Source organism: Oculina patagonica, chromosome 13 (genome assembly GCF_052425735.1).
Source record: "Oculina patagonica isolate OP01 chromosome 13, crgOcupat, whole genome shotgun sequence".
Taxonomy (NCBI): domain Eukaryota; kingdom Metazoa; phylum Cnidaria; class Anthozoa; order Scleractinia; family Oculinidae; genus Oculina; species Oculina patagonica.
Window position 1 is genome coordinate 11,994,518 of NC_135770.1, and position 18,180 is coordinate 12,012,697.

General features: G+C 37.9%; 1 protein-coding gene across 3 annotated transcripts in view; it reads left to right on the forward strand.

Annotated features, from left to right (window-relative positions):
• Positions 1–206: 206 nt before the first annotated feature.
• Positions 207–18,180, forward strand: part of LOC144636171 (uncharacterized) — a 64,310-nt gene continuing 46,336 nt past the window's right edge. The window contains exons 1-7 of one of the 3 annotated variants that reach the window (XM_078495331.1): positions 207–350; positions 3,344–3,419; positions 3,590–3,751; positions 4,068–4,217; positions 10,165–10,314; positions 11,279–11,495; positions 16,392–16,523. In XM_078495331.1, the coding sequence (XP_078351457.1) occupies positions 3,362–3,419; positions 3,590–3,751; positions 4,068–4,217; positions 10,165–10,314; positions 11,279–11,454 (696 nt within the window). In that variant the 5' untranslated portion in view covers positions 207–350; positions 3,344–3,361 and the 3' untranslated portion in view covers positions 11,455–11,495; positions 16,392–16,523. Of the gene's footprint in view, positions 351–3,338; positions 3,420–3,589; positions 3,752–4,067; positions 4,218–10,164; positions 10,315–11,278; positions 11,496–16,391; positions 16,524–18,180 lie in introns of those variants that run through there. The other 2 variants (XM_078495332.1, XM_078495334.1) reach the window with 2 other exon arrangements.

The window sequence follows — 18,180 nt, forward strand, 5'->3', positions numbered from 1 at the left end:
GAAACGTATGAAAACGCTCAATACCTGAACGGTTGAATTACTGAAGTAAAATGGATTATTAGTGGAAGGTGTTCGTCCAAGCAGGGAGAGCCTTTAAAAGGCAACCTTATAAAGAAGGCATTATTTCACAATAATTGAATCGCACTAATTATGCATGGATTTAAAGGGATCATGCACGTCAACAGTGCACGTCATTAGTGTATCCGTTTTCATCAAATTTTGGACTGTGTGCTGTATCTTGGTTACAGTGGTTAGAAAACGGCGTTCCCTTTAGTTTGTTTTCAATCATTTCAAGTGCGTTGTATTCAGTTCATCATCAGCAAAGAGTAAGGTAACAAGTGCAACGTAAGGTGAGTCCTAAGTACAGCAGTAAGAAACGTGTTTGTCTGAACAACCTCCCTGACATTCATTAACATGACTACCATTAGACAACGCATGATATGGCAAAAAACTGTAAATATTAACTGCTGCATGTAAAAGATTTCACTTTGCAAAATTACTGAATGTTTAAGAAACTACAAAAGACTGTTTGCAGATAATCTGCAGTAACATTAAAATTGAATATGTTTGCACGCTTATTTGTGAACGCTGTTTGAACAACTTGTGTTTCACATTTGACTGAGTAGACATTAAGCTTCGTCTCGTACTGGGTTCGAAAAATGAAAACACTGCTTTCATTTGAAAGAGATTTCTGTCTTTATTAGGAGCATACTTAATGGAAATAGCCGCTCGTTGTCATAGTTCGGTTGTTTTTTTTTTACAACTGCGGTAGTGCATGCTTTTTTCTTCGGCTGTTGTTAACAGAAACTGATTAAATGTGCCGAGAAAAACGATTAGATACAGGAATATAAAATAGTAATGATAATATCAACGTTTGCATGTCAACATACTTAGTATGCTGTACATCCTGCACTGATCTAAAACTACAAAGTTGGTGAATTTTTTTGGTTTGGAAACAGGAAAAGTTAACTGGAGCGAGAATGACGAATCCAATATGCAGATAATAGAAAATGTGTTGCGGTTTAATTAAAGCATTAGTTGAAAAGAGCGGACTAAATGCAGACTTATTTTTTAATCTCTTAGTTGGGAAACAGGAAAAAATAACTCAAGCGAGAAAGAGGAATCCAATATGCGAATAATAACCAGCGGTGGAAACAAAGGACTATTTAGACCTATTTAGTTTCTTTATACTTGCCATTTGTTGTAAGAAAACAACTTACACTGACAGTTGATTTTATCAAATAGAAATTTTATAATAATAACATAATATGAGCACTTTGTGGTCAGATTCTTCAAAAGAACGATGATTGTGGGCTAGCTTGACAACCATAAAATCCAACATTCCAGTTAGCGCGAATGTGGTTAATACGCTCTAGTGATTCAAATTGCGGATAGCTAATAAAAAAGAGGCTAAAAATCTTTTGATTCAAGAAAAAACAAATACCTATTTTCTCGATTAAACGCCCCTTTTTTTTCCCTTTTTTTTTTTTTTTCGTCTATCTGGCTAATATACCTACAGCTTATAATACCTCGAACAAATACCCGAGAGGGCTATTTTCGTCTCCACCTTGGAGACCCGGCGTTTAATCGAGAAAATACGGTAAGTCAGGTACGAAGTTGGAACTGCATGGGTAAATAATAAATGTTCACTCTAGGAAGGTAAATGTTAACACATCAAACTATTTACCATGTGAAACAATTTTGTTGATGCTTCTCGAAAACCTCCGTGTTTAACAACAGTAAGCAAATGTTATAAAAATGCCATTATTTTGGATTGATGGAAAAAGCGAGAAACCTTAAACGAACAGTTGCTTAAAGGGACGTGGCCAGCATTGTCAGTTACGATATTTTAAGTCATTTTTCTGGTTACTTCCAAATTGAAGGAAACCTCAGAATAATAGTTGTGTAATGTAGGAAAACAACAAAGGAGTAATTAAAACCCGAAAATAACCATGGATGGTTTCGTCTGACGAAGATTAAGACGGATTACGACTGACAAACTTGAAAAAACTTGCCAGTTTTTTTAAGATGAGTTGTCCGTGACTGACCTCCTTTTAGTCCCAGGTGAATTGAACCACATCGCCTTTTGGTGTGTGCTTTTAAAAAGGGTGCGTTTGGGAGACTCAGTGAGGTTGAACTTATTCCAATAGCATTCCAATAACACTTAGCCGAAAAATAGTAATTTTGATATATTGTTATTAACGTAAAGTGGAAATAGAGCGATACAGTAAAAACCCGCGTATAAGAACCTGCTTTTTTAGAGTTTGGCAAAACAGGTTCTTATATTTTGGGGTACTTACTGGCATTTTTTAGCTTCCCTGTGCAATTCTTGATCTCTAAAGACATCCTTTTTGATAAAATACAGTTATTGTATTATAAATAAAATAGTTTAACCCCACATATAAGAACCTTTTGGGGTATTAAGGAAGCAAATTTCTGCCAGGAGGTTCTTAATTTCTAGGTTCTTATACGCGGGTTTTTACTGCAAATCCTCTTCTTCGAGTATGACACAGTTACTTATATCCAATGCTCGCATTAGTGACAAAAGATGCGACATCTGAATTCTTTTCCTTGAGGACTAAGGAGTCTTAGTTGAAGGGACACTGTCATGGGGATTTTTTTTTTTGCTTTTCAGTAAAAAGTACTAAAATTGTTGACGTACTCTCACTCGTACACGAAATGCACCTAGAACATCAAGACGAAGATTGTTGTTGAAGGAAGTGAGGGTGCCGTTATTAGTTTTAGCTGTTTTTCTAGGGGACAAGGGTAGAGCTGGAAAAAGTCAGCCTAACTTTCTCAAGTTGAGATATACAATTTCCTGATGGTATCACAATAATATCACATGTTTATAGCTTCCGTACACTGTTTTATACCATGCCATAGAAAATACAGCCAATCAGAAGTACAGGACCCAAAGCCGTTGTATATTCGACGGTATTCAACCCAACCTTCCCATAGTGCGCTGCGACTGTATTCTCGACGAAATTTAGTTAGCGTATTTTCTATGGCATGGTATAAAATAGTTACACAACACTTTCTCGTGGTATACTATGGAATATCCCACTTGTCACTTGTATTTTCTTCGTATACACACTCGCCTAAAGGCTCGTGTGTATACCGCGAAAATACAAGTGACTCGTGGGATATTCCACGGTATACCACTCGAAAGCGTTGCATAACTAGTATATAGTAGATTTTGAACAAAACTTGAGCACTATTTGTAGGTTTTCATGCGTCTTTAAGCTCAGAATTTTTGAAGTGAAGCACGTGACCGTGTCCCTTTAAATGTCAGGTAAATGAATCTTGCGTTTCTTTGCTAATTAGTCTTGTTATTTGTTGTTAGCCTGGAATATTGTGGAGGATGATGCTATCTTTTTATTTCTACACTTTGCTCATGTTGAGCTTGAATATGGCTTTTGGTACGTATGTTAGTTTATTATAGTTTTTCTTTGTTTATCGATCAGCATCCCAACCAGGGGAGAGTAGAAATACTTCTAGTAACATCATAGTAAGAAAACCAGGATAAGATCCAGTATGCAGACTTAACCTTTACAAATGGAAACTAACACAATTTGCTGATTACAAAAAGGTGTTGAAGCTCAATCGTGTCCCCACAAGACAACGGATGGCAAATGTTGCAGCATCCCTTTCACCTATAAAGGAATTAAACACAATTCCTGTACCACAGCTGACCATAACAGACTGTGGTGTTCACTGGACCCTACCTACAGTGGAAAATGGGGAGATTGTGGTAAGTACCATAGTTGTGTTGCGCCTACGACGCAGACAATACCGCGAAACAGTTACCTTAGATAACGTTCAATTTTATTATGAACTTCAAATTAGCATGTTATTCTCATACAAGTATGTTTGTTGTTTAAAAATGTAATTTCTCTTTATAGCATATATTTTAAGATTCGCGCTTTTTATTCATTACTTGTCAAAGACTTCAGACTTGTAGTCGAAAGCTCGTGTATCTAATTTTTAACCAGAGATCGTTTTTTAAATCTTATTGAATACATATTTTAATTGTTCCTTTCATTTGTGTCTAACTTTGACCTCAAAAGTTGAGTGTTTGTCAAAGACAACGGATGGCAAATGTTGCAGCATTCCATTCACTTACAAAGGAGTCAAATACCAGTCCTGTACCACGGCTGATCACGACAAACCTTGGTGTTCACTTGATCTTGTCTACGCAGGAAAATGGGGAAATTGTGGTAAGTAATGTGTGTTTAACTGCAAAAATTTTTAACGGTTTAACAAGTTTTCCAGTTAGTGGGCATGCCCCCAGAACTCCCGAGCAAGATCTTGCCTCGTCTATGGCAAAGGTTTGGTTACGGCCATGGCTATGATCGGCCATGTGAATTTACAATCAGTTGTAAAGGATGAGGGACCTATACACGGACGGCAGTAACGGTTTAACAAGTTTTCCACTTGATCGCGGCTTCAAGCACTATTGTGTTTAACTGCATAAACTACCCAGGGCTGAAGAATTATAAACAATTATAATATCAGCTGGGAATTATTTTCCCAACAAAACATATATTGTTTTTAGTTTTGGGTTAAAATCTAGACGAGGCAAGTGCTTCGTCTTGCCTCTTGCTAGTTACAGCCCTGATAGCTGACATCTGCAGTATAAGATACACCAAATTGAAAAAATGCTGACTCTGTGAAAAGCATAAACCATGAACGATAATACCAAGGTAGACAGCATAGGTAAGCTTAGTAATATTCCATTTATTCATAATCAAGATACTTTCTTTCTTTGAGAGCTTTGAGCATGATTTATGCAACCTGTCCTATTGATTTCATTCTGAAATCAGTTTCATTCTGATTTCAGTCCTATTGAGTTCAGTCTGTCACAGACGACGATTACTTTTTCCCGATTTCCCAGTAAACATTTGGGTCGCATCGTTTATGGTTTATGCTTTTCATGGGTCAACGTTTCTTCAATCAGGGGTATATATTATAGTCCATGAGCCAATTCGTAAAAAGTGGCTGGAAAAGCAATTTCGTAGCACCCCCAACCGAACAAAGTTTCCTTGGTACCAAATTAAAGCTAAGGGCCTTGTGTTTTATATTCAACTTGTTTCCAGCCGCGAAAATGGAGCTTAAAGGAGAAAATGAGAGGTTTTTATCAGGGTGTGGGTGGGGATAACTTTAGAACATTCAGGTCGGTATATTATAACAAGGCCCATATCTCCCACCTCATTACACCAAACTTTACTAAACTTGGAGGGATTAAACAATCGATCATACTCTTTAATATAAGATGCTTTTTAATTAAGTAAATGTCACCATAGAGACGGTTGCTAAGGCCTATTTAATAAAACAATGACACTTCAAATCCTGAGTTTCAGAATGGAAGTTAAATGGTCACGCTTTTGATAAAAGTTGTTATAGCGCAATGAAAGCTATAATTAGAAGAAATGTACAAACTTTTACTTCTCTCCGAGTTAAAAATCCCTCAGTTAGCAAAAATTTTCTTGCATTTTGAGACATTCAGCACCTTAGCAACCATTTGTTTACATGTAGACTTTTGAACAGCTGGGACGTAAAAGTAGTACGATGAGCTGAAATATAGCAGTATTTTAAAAATTATTGCTGTTTGGGTGATCAGTGGTCATAAAAAAATTAAAAATACGGTTGTATCTTACCTTTAAAATGTTAAAATTAAATTTTCGGCAACCTTTCTGTTGCCTTCCTCAAAATGAAATTACTAAAAGAATAAATTTAAAAGTTTAAAACTTGTGACGGTCCCTAAGGGATACAATTAGTGGCAAATACGCTTTAGGGAAAGGCTGGCGTTCATTAACAGCTTCGGTGTTCACAGTGCAATGCAAAGATTTTAAAAATAAGCTTTTGTTTGGCTGCACATGCCTCGTTCCAGTATTTCTACATAGTTTGGATGAATGTCATGTCCAGTGGTCTCCGAGTGCTGTTTTATGGCAGACTTGATTTTTAACTTGATTTTTAACCTTGTAAAATATAAAATAAAAATAATAAAACATAATATTTTAGTTTTATTTGAGGACCTGCCTGAAAACGACGTCATGTGACGGGAGCCTCCTCTTGAAAGATTATTTTATTTTTTAGAATCATTATTGCCTCGAGTGCCAGGTTAGTGCTCTGCCCATCGAGAGTTTTAGGATCGTTTTCTTTCGCCAATGTATACAAAAGGACACGATTTGCATTCCACTTTATATACGATGCCAGTAACTTGGTTCTCATGTGGCTGTTCCTTGGGTTTTCTGAGCATATCACCAAAATCAGCGAATTCGCTGATTTTGTAACCAATCGCACGATTAAAAGTAAAACGAGAGCATGATGGGTGACTGTCGAGTATAGTAAAATGTTATATTGTATATTTTAAACAGAGAATTACGATTGCAAAAGTTCCCAATGTTTTTTTACATTATTCTGTATCTGTGGTTTCTGTGGTTGGTACTAATTATCAATACTATTATTATGTAATTATCTAATGAGATTTTTGGTGATTATATTTGAATAAGATAACACAATTTTTGCAGCATCAATACTGCATGCCATTTGCACAATGTTCGAATATCATTTCCTTGACTGTGTGTTTCGTTTCGAGGGTTTCGAGTGCCTTTGCTGTTGTTTATAAACTTTGAATATCTCGTATGTACAATGTGGCGACTTGAACCATATTACCTTCTGCACAGTGACTCTACTGTTGTACACAATAATGACTGAACTAAATATTCCTCAAAGAAAACGTGCTCGATCAGTCAATGGTAGTAAACCAAACTGAGGTAAATGCCTTTGCCACGTTAGAAATGTTAATGGCAATCTCTGTGTCTTTAACGATAAGACATATATAGAAATCATTTGAAACCTGTACAAATCAGGAAAGATGAAGTGTTTAGAGTAATGGAAGGATGTTAGAGTGGAGGTCCTAAGGGAGGATATCACAAGAGGTGCTATTGGCCATGCACAAATAAAGACCACGCAACAAGAGCTGATAGAAAAAAGTGAAACTCTCCTCTTAACGAGCAGCACACGAGGAAGTAACCAGTGAGCCCGTGCAAAAGCGCGTCTGTCAATCTAGTATCTTTGTAACAAATCCTGACAAATGCCACCCTCGACGCCTTCGCCAATCTGAAGCTGTAAACGTTTACAAATGCAGCGAAATCAAAAGCCGCGGAGACAGGAGGCAGAGATGTAATTCTCAAGGCAGACAGAAATCTTTTCGCCAGACTTCTTGTTATTGGTCAGACTCCAGATGAGAATCGCAAGGTGTATCAGAGACTTGTTTGCACACCAACTAGGCGCGCTACCTTGGTCTTTAGCAGTACTTAATGAATCACTGCTGGCAAAGACAAACAAAGCCGTTTTGCCTAAGCCGCTGAATAAAAATGTTCCAGTGTTGCCCTCTTCGCCACTTTCTACTTTTGTTATCATTGATGCCATGGCTGTGATTCAGGCATTGACACACATGACATATGTGCCAGACAATTTCAGTGCACATAGTGCTAGTAGCTGAAAGAGTTCTTGATAGAATCATTTTATAAGGAGGAAACGATGCAATAAAAATTGACTTTGTCGGGGATCAGTACCCTGTAATTTCAATCAAAAATGTTGAAAGAAGCAAGCGCAGTCGGGACAGACAGACTGTGGAGATTAGTAGCTCACAGAAGAAATTTCTGAGCACTGGGAAGACTTGCCTGCTTTGTTTTCTTGCTTGTGAATGAGCAAGACATTCGTATTCTCACAAGCTAGAAGGACGTGTTGTGTACGTCACAGATGGCTCCTTGTGTACAAGACTTACAGGAAGCGATGGTTGTGTGTTGTCAATAGCAGTCCCAGAGCTTTATACCGAGCAGGAAGAACTGGGATGTTTTGCGCGTTCTGGATGCATTCACAATGGCCATCGACAATTGAGTATTTACTCTTTTGATGCAGACGTGGAAGTGCTGGCAAGCCATCATCAAACATCCCAGCAAGAATTACCATCGTGAGTAAGACTCAGAATCATTCACGAATCGTGGACATTACCAGTGTTTGCAATCAGTTAGGGAAGTAGTATGCTTAGTGCTTCCGGGCCTTCATGCACTGACTGACTGTGATTTGGTTAGTGCCTTCTTCGGCAAACGGAAATGAAAGCTCTCAAGCTAGTTGAGGAAATAACAAACTACGAGAACTAGTTCTTCCCCTTGGCCACAATAATGTACCTGTGAGGGATGAACATGCAGCAGATGTTGAAGAACTTGTGTGCTTTTTGTATGGAAGGGCAGGAAAAGATGTTAATCAAGTTAGATACCACTTATTCTGCAAAATGAAGAATTACAGTCGCACCACCTCCCACCACTGAATGTCTGCCCTCAAGAAACATATACAACAACCTTAAAGTCTTATATTTGGAGAAATGCTTTGGAGGCAAACCCGACAGCCCCTAGTTCAGTTGGTAACGGATGATATATAAAAGGAACGGGAACTGAATATTGATTGGACAGACCAAGTTCTAGCACCTGAGGCGGTGATGGAGCTGGTTTGTTGCAGCTGCAAGGTACAGTGCCGGAGTCGGCGCTGATCCTGGACAAGAAGTGGTATGCTTTGCAGAGATGCATGTCTTTGCGAGGACAGTAGTTGCACCAACTGGTCAAGCAAGGAGGACATAGACGGGGAAAAAAGCAACCCCGAAGATACTGACTTTTAATTAGTTAATACCTAGAATTATGTGTAGAAAAACACATTTTTTTAGAATTTGCGACTCCATTGGAAAGTTTGACATTTTCTTTTTTATGTAGTATTTTTTAAATATTGTGGTTCTTTATACATATTGTTTGATCTTTTTTTCAGGACCTGCATTGATAGCAGTTTTTTCTTAAAAATGACGCAGTAATCTTGTTTGAATGTGTTTTAATTATAATTATTGTTATCATTTTTATTGTCATTGTTATTGATATTGTTATTCTTATTGTTATTCTCTTATTATTATTATTATTATTATTATTATTATTATTATTATTATTATTATTATTATTATTATTACTATTACTGTTATCATAATCATTATCATTATTACGTTCTGAGTGTAAAAGAATGATTAGAGCCAATGGAGGCATTATCAGTAGCATTTTAATTTGTATTTACCATTATTTCTGTTAATAGAAGCTGTCGTTTTGTTTGAATAGGAATGTGTTAGCGATTTCTTCATATTTTAACAGTTTCCTTATTTCTTTATGTTTCGTGGAATTTCAATGAGTTTAGGAACATATATAAACTCAAAACAGAGATGGGTTTGTGAAGTTGATATACCAGCTATTCGTGAAGTACAGTATACTCACCATTGCGTATGGTAATAAAGAACAACGGTTTCAATAACCTTGCCTAGCAATCTTTGCCATAATGACATAACTGGTACAAAAACGGCCACATTTCATTCTAGAACAATATATTTCACTACATTTATTTAATAACCGCTGTACTTGCTGGATATAACCGTGCAGTGTGCTTGATAGTGTACATACTGTACACAAAGGTCTGCATGTAAACAAATGGTTGCTAAGGTATTAAATACCTCAAAATGCAAGAAAATACTTGCTAATTCCGAAATTCTTCACCCGGAGAGTAGTTTACTTTGTAAATTGCTTCCTATTTTAAACCTTCATTGCGCTAATACATCTTTTATTAAAAACGCAGCCATTTAACTTTCATTCTGAAACTCAGGATTTGAAGTGTCGTTGTGTCATTAAATAGTCCTTAGCAACGGCCTCTATGGCGTTCGCTAATTGATTAAATAGCATCTCATATTATAGAGTATGATTGATTGATTAACTCATCCAAATTTAATGAATATTGGTGTAATGTAGTTATAGATATCAGCATTGTTATATAACACCGATCTAATGTTTCAAATTTATCCCCACCCACCCCCTGTTACAAACACCTCATTTTCTTCGTTAAGCTCCATTTTCACAGCTGGAAACAAGTTGAATATAAAACACTAGGCCCTGAGCTTTGATTTGGTACCAATGAATATTTGTTCGGTTGGGGGTGCTACGGAAATAGATTTTTGAGGTCCTGGCTCACGGACTATTAAACAAAATACTGAGATAGGTAAAGGACATTGAGATTCCCAACTTGACTTTATATTTTTCTCGTTCCTTCCAATTTGCCGAAATCATTCGTGATTCCAAGCTAAATGTTCCCACAAGACAAAGGATGGCAAATGTTGCAGCATCCCTTTCACCTATAAAGGAATTCGACACAATTCCTGTACCACGGCTGACCATAACAGACTGTGGTGTTCACTGGATCCTACTTACAAAGGAAACTGGGGAGAGTGTGGTAAGTATTTAATCTTGCAGTTTTTAATATGTTTTCTGTTCCTGGGAATACGATACTTTAAAAGGACTATGTCACGGATTTAACCAGATTTTTAAACAGCCAAAATTTATATTTGTGTCGCAGGAAACCTAAAACTAATAGTCCATTTTTATTTAAAATATCTATTTTAGAGCACTGAAACGCTTAAAGAACATCTTTGGCTGCAGATGGCTCGGATGGAAACGGATTGCAACTTGAAAAGCTAGGCTAACGTTTTGAAGTTGTTTCTGCGCGTCATTAAAACAAAATCGATATTTATAGCCGTAGGTTGATTTCTATCCGCAAATTAAGGGTATATCTTCGTTAAGATGTTAAAAGACAATGTTTTTATATGGGTTAAGTTGCCTACAACTAATTGCAGAACAGTTTAGACCAAATATCTGCGTAATCCCCGTGACCGAGAATAAAGCTACTCTAACAGTACGATAAAGCTTCTCTAGCTATCACTCGGTTACATTCAGGAAACTATTTTCATTGAAGCTTTTAATCAATCTGCAAGGTAACGCTTTCCAAGCAGAAACCGTCAATAGGTATTTCTAGTCAAGTTTTAAAACGGAAAAGCTCTTGTAAAAAGGTTGAATATTTGACCAATTCCACTTTTCCCCTTTACGACCTGTCGCATTCACTCGTTTCCCCCCAAAAAAGAAAACATTTTGAGAGCCTAAAACAAGCTAATTTCAAATATATCCCGTAGTTCAGTTTCTTTAGAGACCTTTGACTACCAATATTCCAATTTTGTTTCCTATTTAACCCTCGTTTATTTTTCATTTTGTCCCAAATTGAAAGAAATAATTTCGATGAAAATTTATTATTCAGTCATAATAAAATAAATAAATAAAAAGTTGAAATAATAAAATTCTTATTTTAATTGTAATTTTTCTATCATTCCTTCCATTTGGGTAAAACACCACGTTGACCACAAAAGCTGAGTGTTTGCAGAAGACGACGGATGGCAAATGCTGCAGCATTCCATTCACTTACAAAGGAGTGAAATACCATTCCTGTACCACGGCTGATCACGACAAACACTGGTGTTCACTGGATTCTACATACAGTGGAAAATGGGGAGATTGTGACTACTCTGTTGTGTATAATGGATAAATCATATCGGCCTCTAAATCGAGTTTTCTTACCTTTTGCTGGTAAGCAATATTTGTGATCACAGTGACACACAAAATCTTAATTTCAAGTTCTTGGTAAGTTTAAGATTGGTAATTACGTTCGGTGGTCTCCTTTATTTCTTGCATAAGAAATTCATCGCGCGAAAACCAATTTGGAAATTGCTTTAGCCAATACGGATGGCGAAACGTTTTTTCCACGCGTGCAGAAAGCATTTTGTCCAATCAGGATGCGCCAGTGTCGTCAAACATTGCAAAGGCGCGAAAACTGTTATCCACAGCTAGTAGCTTCACTCAAACAAGTTGTAAAAGTTGTTTGAAATCAGCCACCGAGTCATTTTGAAATAAACCGTAATGATTCACTTGAGCGCCCCCTTTCTAATAATCACTCCCCTCTCGAATGTCGCTTCAATAACAAGCGCCCCCATAGCGAAAGTGAAGCTAATAATATAAGGCCAAATTTGGGAGGGGGGGGGGGGGGGGGGGGGGAGACGTACGCATTCACCTTAGCACATAATGGAGTGATTACACGAGTGAATGATGTGGACTTCTTTCTGCTCTGAACACAATATTGTCCCTTTGCGAACCCCTTTTATTGTAAATCTTGAGTTGCAGTATCTGTTGGCGTTCATTAAAGTACTTTATCACATTCCGAAGTTTAGGACGAAAACGAAATTAGCGCTCTCTCTTCAGTAAGTGCCCTCTGTTGAGCTAACTAAAGTAAATTAAATTGCGGTTAAAATAGCGAATCATTACGGTAAATGAAAGTACGAGTTTGAAAGAAGATAAACGGTTTGAGAACTTACTTTTTTCAACTGATAATTGCAAAAATGGCAAACCAAATCGATAGCAGCCGAGTTCAGTTACATTTTTTGTTTACTTTTGTGATCTCCAAATCACTTTAAGAGAATGTCTCCTTTAGATCCACAAACTTAATTTGGCTCAGTAAATAGAATTCGCTCAAAATCCCTCCAGTAATTTCTTATTATAAGTAAGTAACAAATATGTAATTAGACTGGAGAAAAATTGTTTTCTTTATGAAATCTGGATGAAAACCTTTTACACCTTCTGGTGGCCTCGATGGCCATTGGCCGGATCGTGAAATTTGGTAAAGTCCAACCATTCGCTCTAATACAAATATTGCAGCTACATTCGCTTAAATACCGATACTTGTAAACATCAAGTATTGGCCTTTTAAACTGGATGAACCGCATTGAACAACTTTGCTTATCAAGGAAGAGACGAGGATCTAAAGTTTGGCTATTTTGGATGTTAAAGGCCAGCTCAAATTTTCCTTAACTTTATGTAGTAAAATATCAAAAGTGGCTCGTACTCACAAGTTAAACTGCATATCAGCGGCAAGCTCCATCCTTCCGCTCTGAGAATATGTAAAAATACTTGGCCGTTCTCTACTCCTTCGATTGTTGACAAGGGGCGAACCAAGTGCTACTCGGCGGATTTCGCCATGTTGTCATCTTAACAATTCGAACCAACTTCAGTACCAAAAAGAGGAGAATTTTGTTCGATCACTAGTACATTTATCTCGCAGTGAACGAAGAAATCACCTTGCAATCCGCTTTTATCTGAACGGAAATTATCACGTCGAGATAGTCCATTTTACAACAACTTTTACAGCAACATATCGATCTTCTACTGTCAGCCATCTTGGTTTTAACATCCGCTGACCAGTTTAGTCGGTCAGTATAAAACACGGACTGCGGACTACGGACTGGGGAGGGTCCGGACTGGGTATAAAACACGGACTACGGTATAAAATGCAGAATAAGCATGCAAAATGCTACCAAACGTGACCTGATGTTAAAAATAACTAGAAGCAAGGCTGAATAAACTGAGCATTAAAGTTGTCTCACCTTCTCGCCTAGCTCGATAAAGTTAGCCTTTTTCCTACAGAAAGCCACCCTGCGAGCAGAGCCTCTTTTAACTTCCCTACGGTTGAGATTTGGGAAGTAGAAGTATATTAGTGGAAAAAGAAGGGGCTCTGCTCGCAGGGTGACAGAAAGCCTGTTCGTAGATTACAGCAAAGTACTGTCAAAACACATTAAAATCCCTCCAATTGTGAGGAACTTAAAATTTGTGTTTGTTTCATTCGCTTTAGTCTTTGATTCTTGGATCGGAGTTGCAGTGGAGACTCGACTCAAAACTTAATATAATGTTGTCGATTTCATTACAGATAACTCGAACCTCCTGCTAAACTCGAACTTTCTCCGATCCTCCAGGTGTTTTTTCCCTAATAAGTTAGTACCCTTGCTAACTCGAACTCCCGATATCTCAAACGTTTTTCGATCTCCTTTGAAGGCTCGAGTTAGTTATCGTTATTCAACTGCATATCTGGCCAGCCTCAAGCGGCAGGCACGTGGGAATTTGACAAACAACCCTAATTTGCATGACAATGAAAACCGGGTCAGACGTTTTTCCCCTTATGTTTTTCTCTTCTGCCAGTAGAATTTTTTAACTTCTTCAGTACTTGAAATTTCGTACCTTTTTTTTGGTATTACAGGAGTCCGAGGGGTGTTGAATAAGCGAATGGCGAAACGTTAAAACAAACCGTGTGTTAGTGTAGCGAAAACAAGCAAAATTCGTACGTGTCTGCCACGTGAAGCCAGACGATAATCCTCTCAACATTCGAGTTTGGAACCGGAGTTTTGAATCGCAAAATCGAGTCTGTGTTTATTTAATAGTCATTAAAGAATCATTCTGCAAAGTTTGGTGCTTTTATCAACCATGTAACGATTTCTCCAAAAATTTGCGCTAAGCGACCTGACTATACGTTTTCGACAGTAAAAGGTAGCTTTTCACGTTGGTGATTTCCCTCAAAGTTTCTTCTCTTTTTTTTATTTTTTATTTAGTTATCTCACGTATTGACGCTATAGATTTCCGAAGTAGTTATTTGTCTAGACGCAGAGAAAAAAATTCAAGTTGAAAGAGTGCAGATTGAGCATTGCGTCTTCTTTTGAAAACCAAGCACTTGTATATGTCGCAAATCCAATATGGCGGCGGAAAGCTCGCAAGTACATTTCTCAGAAAACATCCAGTGGAACGGACAAATGTTTTGAAGGCGAATCAGTCAAATTTCAAGAACGATGAGAGCGTTAATTAGGGTAAGCCTCTTTTTTCACAGATAACGAGCAGAGCATTTTTGAGAGAATTCAGTGCCGTGCAAGGGTAAAAAAAAGTGGGGGGGGGGGGGTACGCGAGCGCGGGAGGCGCGAGCCGCTTGGGCGGTGTAGGGGAAATGCACCACCCCGCCCCCCCCCCCTCCCACCCCAGAAAATTTTGAAATCTAGAGAGTTTTGAAATCCAAGAGTTATTTGTGATTTACGCAAATCGCGAATTATTTTCTTCCTACACTGTCTCAGCAAACCAATGCACATTGAAGAGAGTATAACACTTGCAACGTCAATTACAAAATAGAAAACCGACTGTCTCTGTATCTTGAAACCAGCAAATGTTTCACTTTTCAGAGTCATCATAGTGAGTTCGTAGTTATTAAACTGTCTGAGTTGCCTTAGAGACAAACGTAGACTTCATCGGCAGGTCGTTTTTTGAAAACTTCCCAAAGTTTAGTTCGTTTAGTTTATTTTTTAGCTGTTTAATATTGTTGTGCCTCACCCTACGTACGTTAAAAAATGAAAAGAAGTACAAATGTTATTGTTTCAAACCTTTTGGGAGATAAAATTTTATTTTCAACATTTCATACGGGTCTGTTTTTACTTTTTGGGAAAAAAAACTGGGGGCACGACCCCCACCCCCGGCCCCTCCCCTTGCTACGGCACTGGAATTGTATTTATCGTGAAAGAAAAAATAAATTTTGATTTCGCTGTGAATCTTGACGAGCAGTTTGTGTGCTTTTCTTTGTGCCGCCTTCAACAACCGTCGATAAAAAAAGTCGTTGTTTCTAGCCGTGGTTTGCATTTAAACGTATTTTATATGCTCAATCCGCATTTTATACCGTAGTCTGTATTCTATACCCAGTCCGCAGTTTGAGTCCGCATTTGTGTTTATACCCAGTCCGTAGTCCGCAGTCCGCAGTCCGCAGTCCGTGGCAAAGTCCATGGTGTTTTATACTGACCGACTAAACTGGTCAGCGGATGTTAAAACCAAGATGGCTGACAGTAGAAGATCGATATGTTGCTGTAAAAGTTGTTGTAAAATGGACTATCTCGACGTGATAATTTCCGTTCAGATAAAAGCGGATTGCAAGGTGATTTCTTCGTTCACTGCGAGATAAATGTACTAGTGATCGAACAAAATTCTCCTCTTTTTGGTACTGAAGTTGGTTCGAATTGTTATGATGACAACATGGCGAAATCCGCCGAGTAGCACTTGTTTCGCCCCTTGTCAACAACCGAAGGAGTAGAGAACGGCCAAATATTTTTACATATTCTCAGAGCGGAAGGATGGAGCTTGCCGCTGATATGCAGTTTAACTTGTGAGTACGAGCCACTTTTGATATTTTACTACATAAAGTTAAGAAAAATTTGAGCTGGCCTTTAACGTCCAAAATAGCCAAACTTTAGATCCTTGTCTCTTTCTTGATAATCAAAGTTGTTAAATGCGGTTCATCCAGTTTACAAGGCCAAGACTTGTTCTTTACAAATATCGGTATTTAAGCGAATGTAGCTGCAATATTTGTATTAGAGCGAATGGTTGGACTTTACCAAATTTCACGATCCGGCCAATGGCCATCGAGGCCACCAGAAGGTGTAAAAGGTTTTCATCCAGATTTCATAAAGAAAACAATTTTTCTCCAGTCTAATTACATATTTGTTACTTACTTATAATAAGAAATTACTGGAGGGATTTTGAGCGAATTCTATTTACTGAGCCAAATTAAGTTTGTGGATCTAAAGGAGACATTCTCTTAAAAACTAATCATGTTTTATAATATTATTTCTTCAGCATGAAAGCTTAAAGAGCGACTACATCACGGGAAAAAGAAACAGGAATTAAAACATTTTAAGGCAAAAACATATTAGCGTAACATTAGATGCTTCAGCCTTGACGAGATATTAAAGAAAATAAAGTTGTGGGTTATGCACTTCAATGTTGTGGTTGTTCTCATTCTCGGGACGTTGTAGACCGGCGTGGCCTGCTTTCGACTCATAGAAGACCCCGTATCGCGCTTCTTCGTGATATTCTCCGCTAGTAAGTGCCTCAAGTCTACCATCCCGGGCGCTTAAAAAATATATGCACTTCAAAATGTGTACAGGAAAAACGTCGTAAAAAGCAACAAGCAATGTCACTTGCTCTTTCCCGCAACTGCGCGCTCATTTAGATGGAGTAAAGTTGTCCCTGTTTAGAAGGTTAACCTCTTCCCCGAGCTATTTTTTACCGAGCGTTTATATGAAAATAGTTATCCCTACTGACAAGCCAAGAATTGGGCCTCCTGGTTTTGCGCATGCTCTGTATGTCCCAACTTGTCTCTTGTAGAAAGTGCATACATGAAACTAACTTGACTCGCTTCTAAGTGTCCGAGTGACTGTATATTCAAAGAAATGTATTAAAAGCTCTTTTGCCCCAGGGCCAACTTTTCTCCATATAAACAGGCCCTGAAACAAATGGTGCTTATTCATAACAATCAGAAACCCATAAGAGGTAGAAACGTGTTACTGCGGTGTTTTGTATTTTTTTGGTGATTTTTAGGTATTTTTGAGAAGAGATAGCTTTTCTCAAAGGATAAGTAAAATTAAGACAATATTGAATATTGCACAAGGGAGCTCTGACACGCTTATTATGCGAATAGCTTTATATGAGAGTTGTTCAACTCTTTGGCTCCCATGTGGGAGGCATTTTCTTAGACTGCATACGCCTCGTTTTGGTGATAAGCTTTTTCTCGCCCTATGTCATAAAATTACTGTTTTCACTTAAAATTCTGACAGACGTATTGAACTCGCGGATTTCTTGATAATATCAAGAAATCCGCGAGTTCAATAGCTCGATGTCGGTTACATGTTGGATATCTTGAAAGGCTCGCTCTTAACCACTCAGAATTGTAATTGGCACCACGGCCCTCGACTAGGTTTCACACGTACACCAATTTATCTTTACGAGCTATTCAATGTAAAAGAGAACTCGATGCAAGCGATGAGAGGTAGCTAAGCCTATTTGGGGCCTGGGGTAAACTTCAGCAGTGCCTGGATACGGAGCATGCGTAAACGCACAGAAGCTTTCGTTAAGGTAAACATTTTACGCGTCGGAAGAATTCTTGAACTAAGCTCTGGAAAACTGCGACTTTCAAGAATTGTGGTAGGACAATTGTTATATATACTGGTGATTGATTCTATTGTATTGCGTTTTCATACAGGCTTGATGGGTCTAACTAGAGGTGGCTCGTAAATGCTTAGACATGACCGTCTTACGCATTCTGTTGCAGCTACTCCAAAAAAGCTGAGGAATAACTTTTAGCACATAAATCAGCAAATCCGTGTAGGTTTTACCAATTAACTAATTGGGCCCAATGCCCAAGTAACGTCATAACGTCAAAATTAGTTGTCATGGCAACGGCATAATACAGACACCTTATATTTGACCTTTTCTGGCTTATAACTGAAAAACTACTCGCGATCGGTGATAGTTTTTGTTTTTGAAATATTTTAGTTTCATCGACAAAAGAAAAATGTCTTAAAAATTTCTGTCAATATGGTTCAGAGCTACCTTATGTTTTCATAAATTTAATCTTTACAAGATT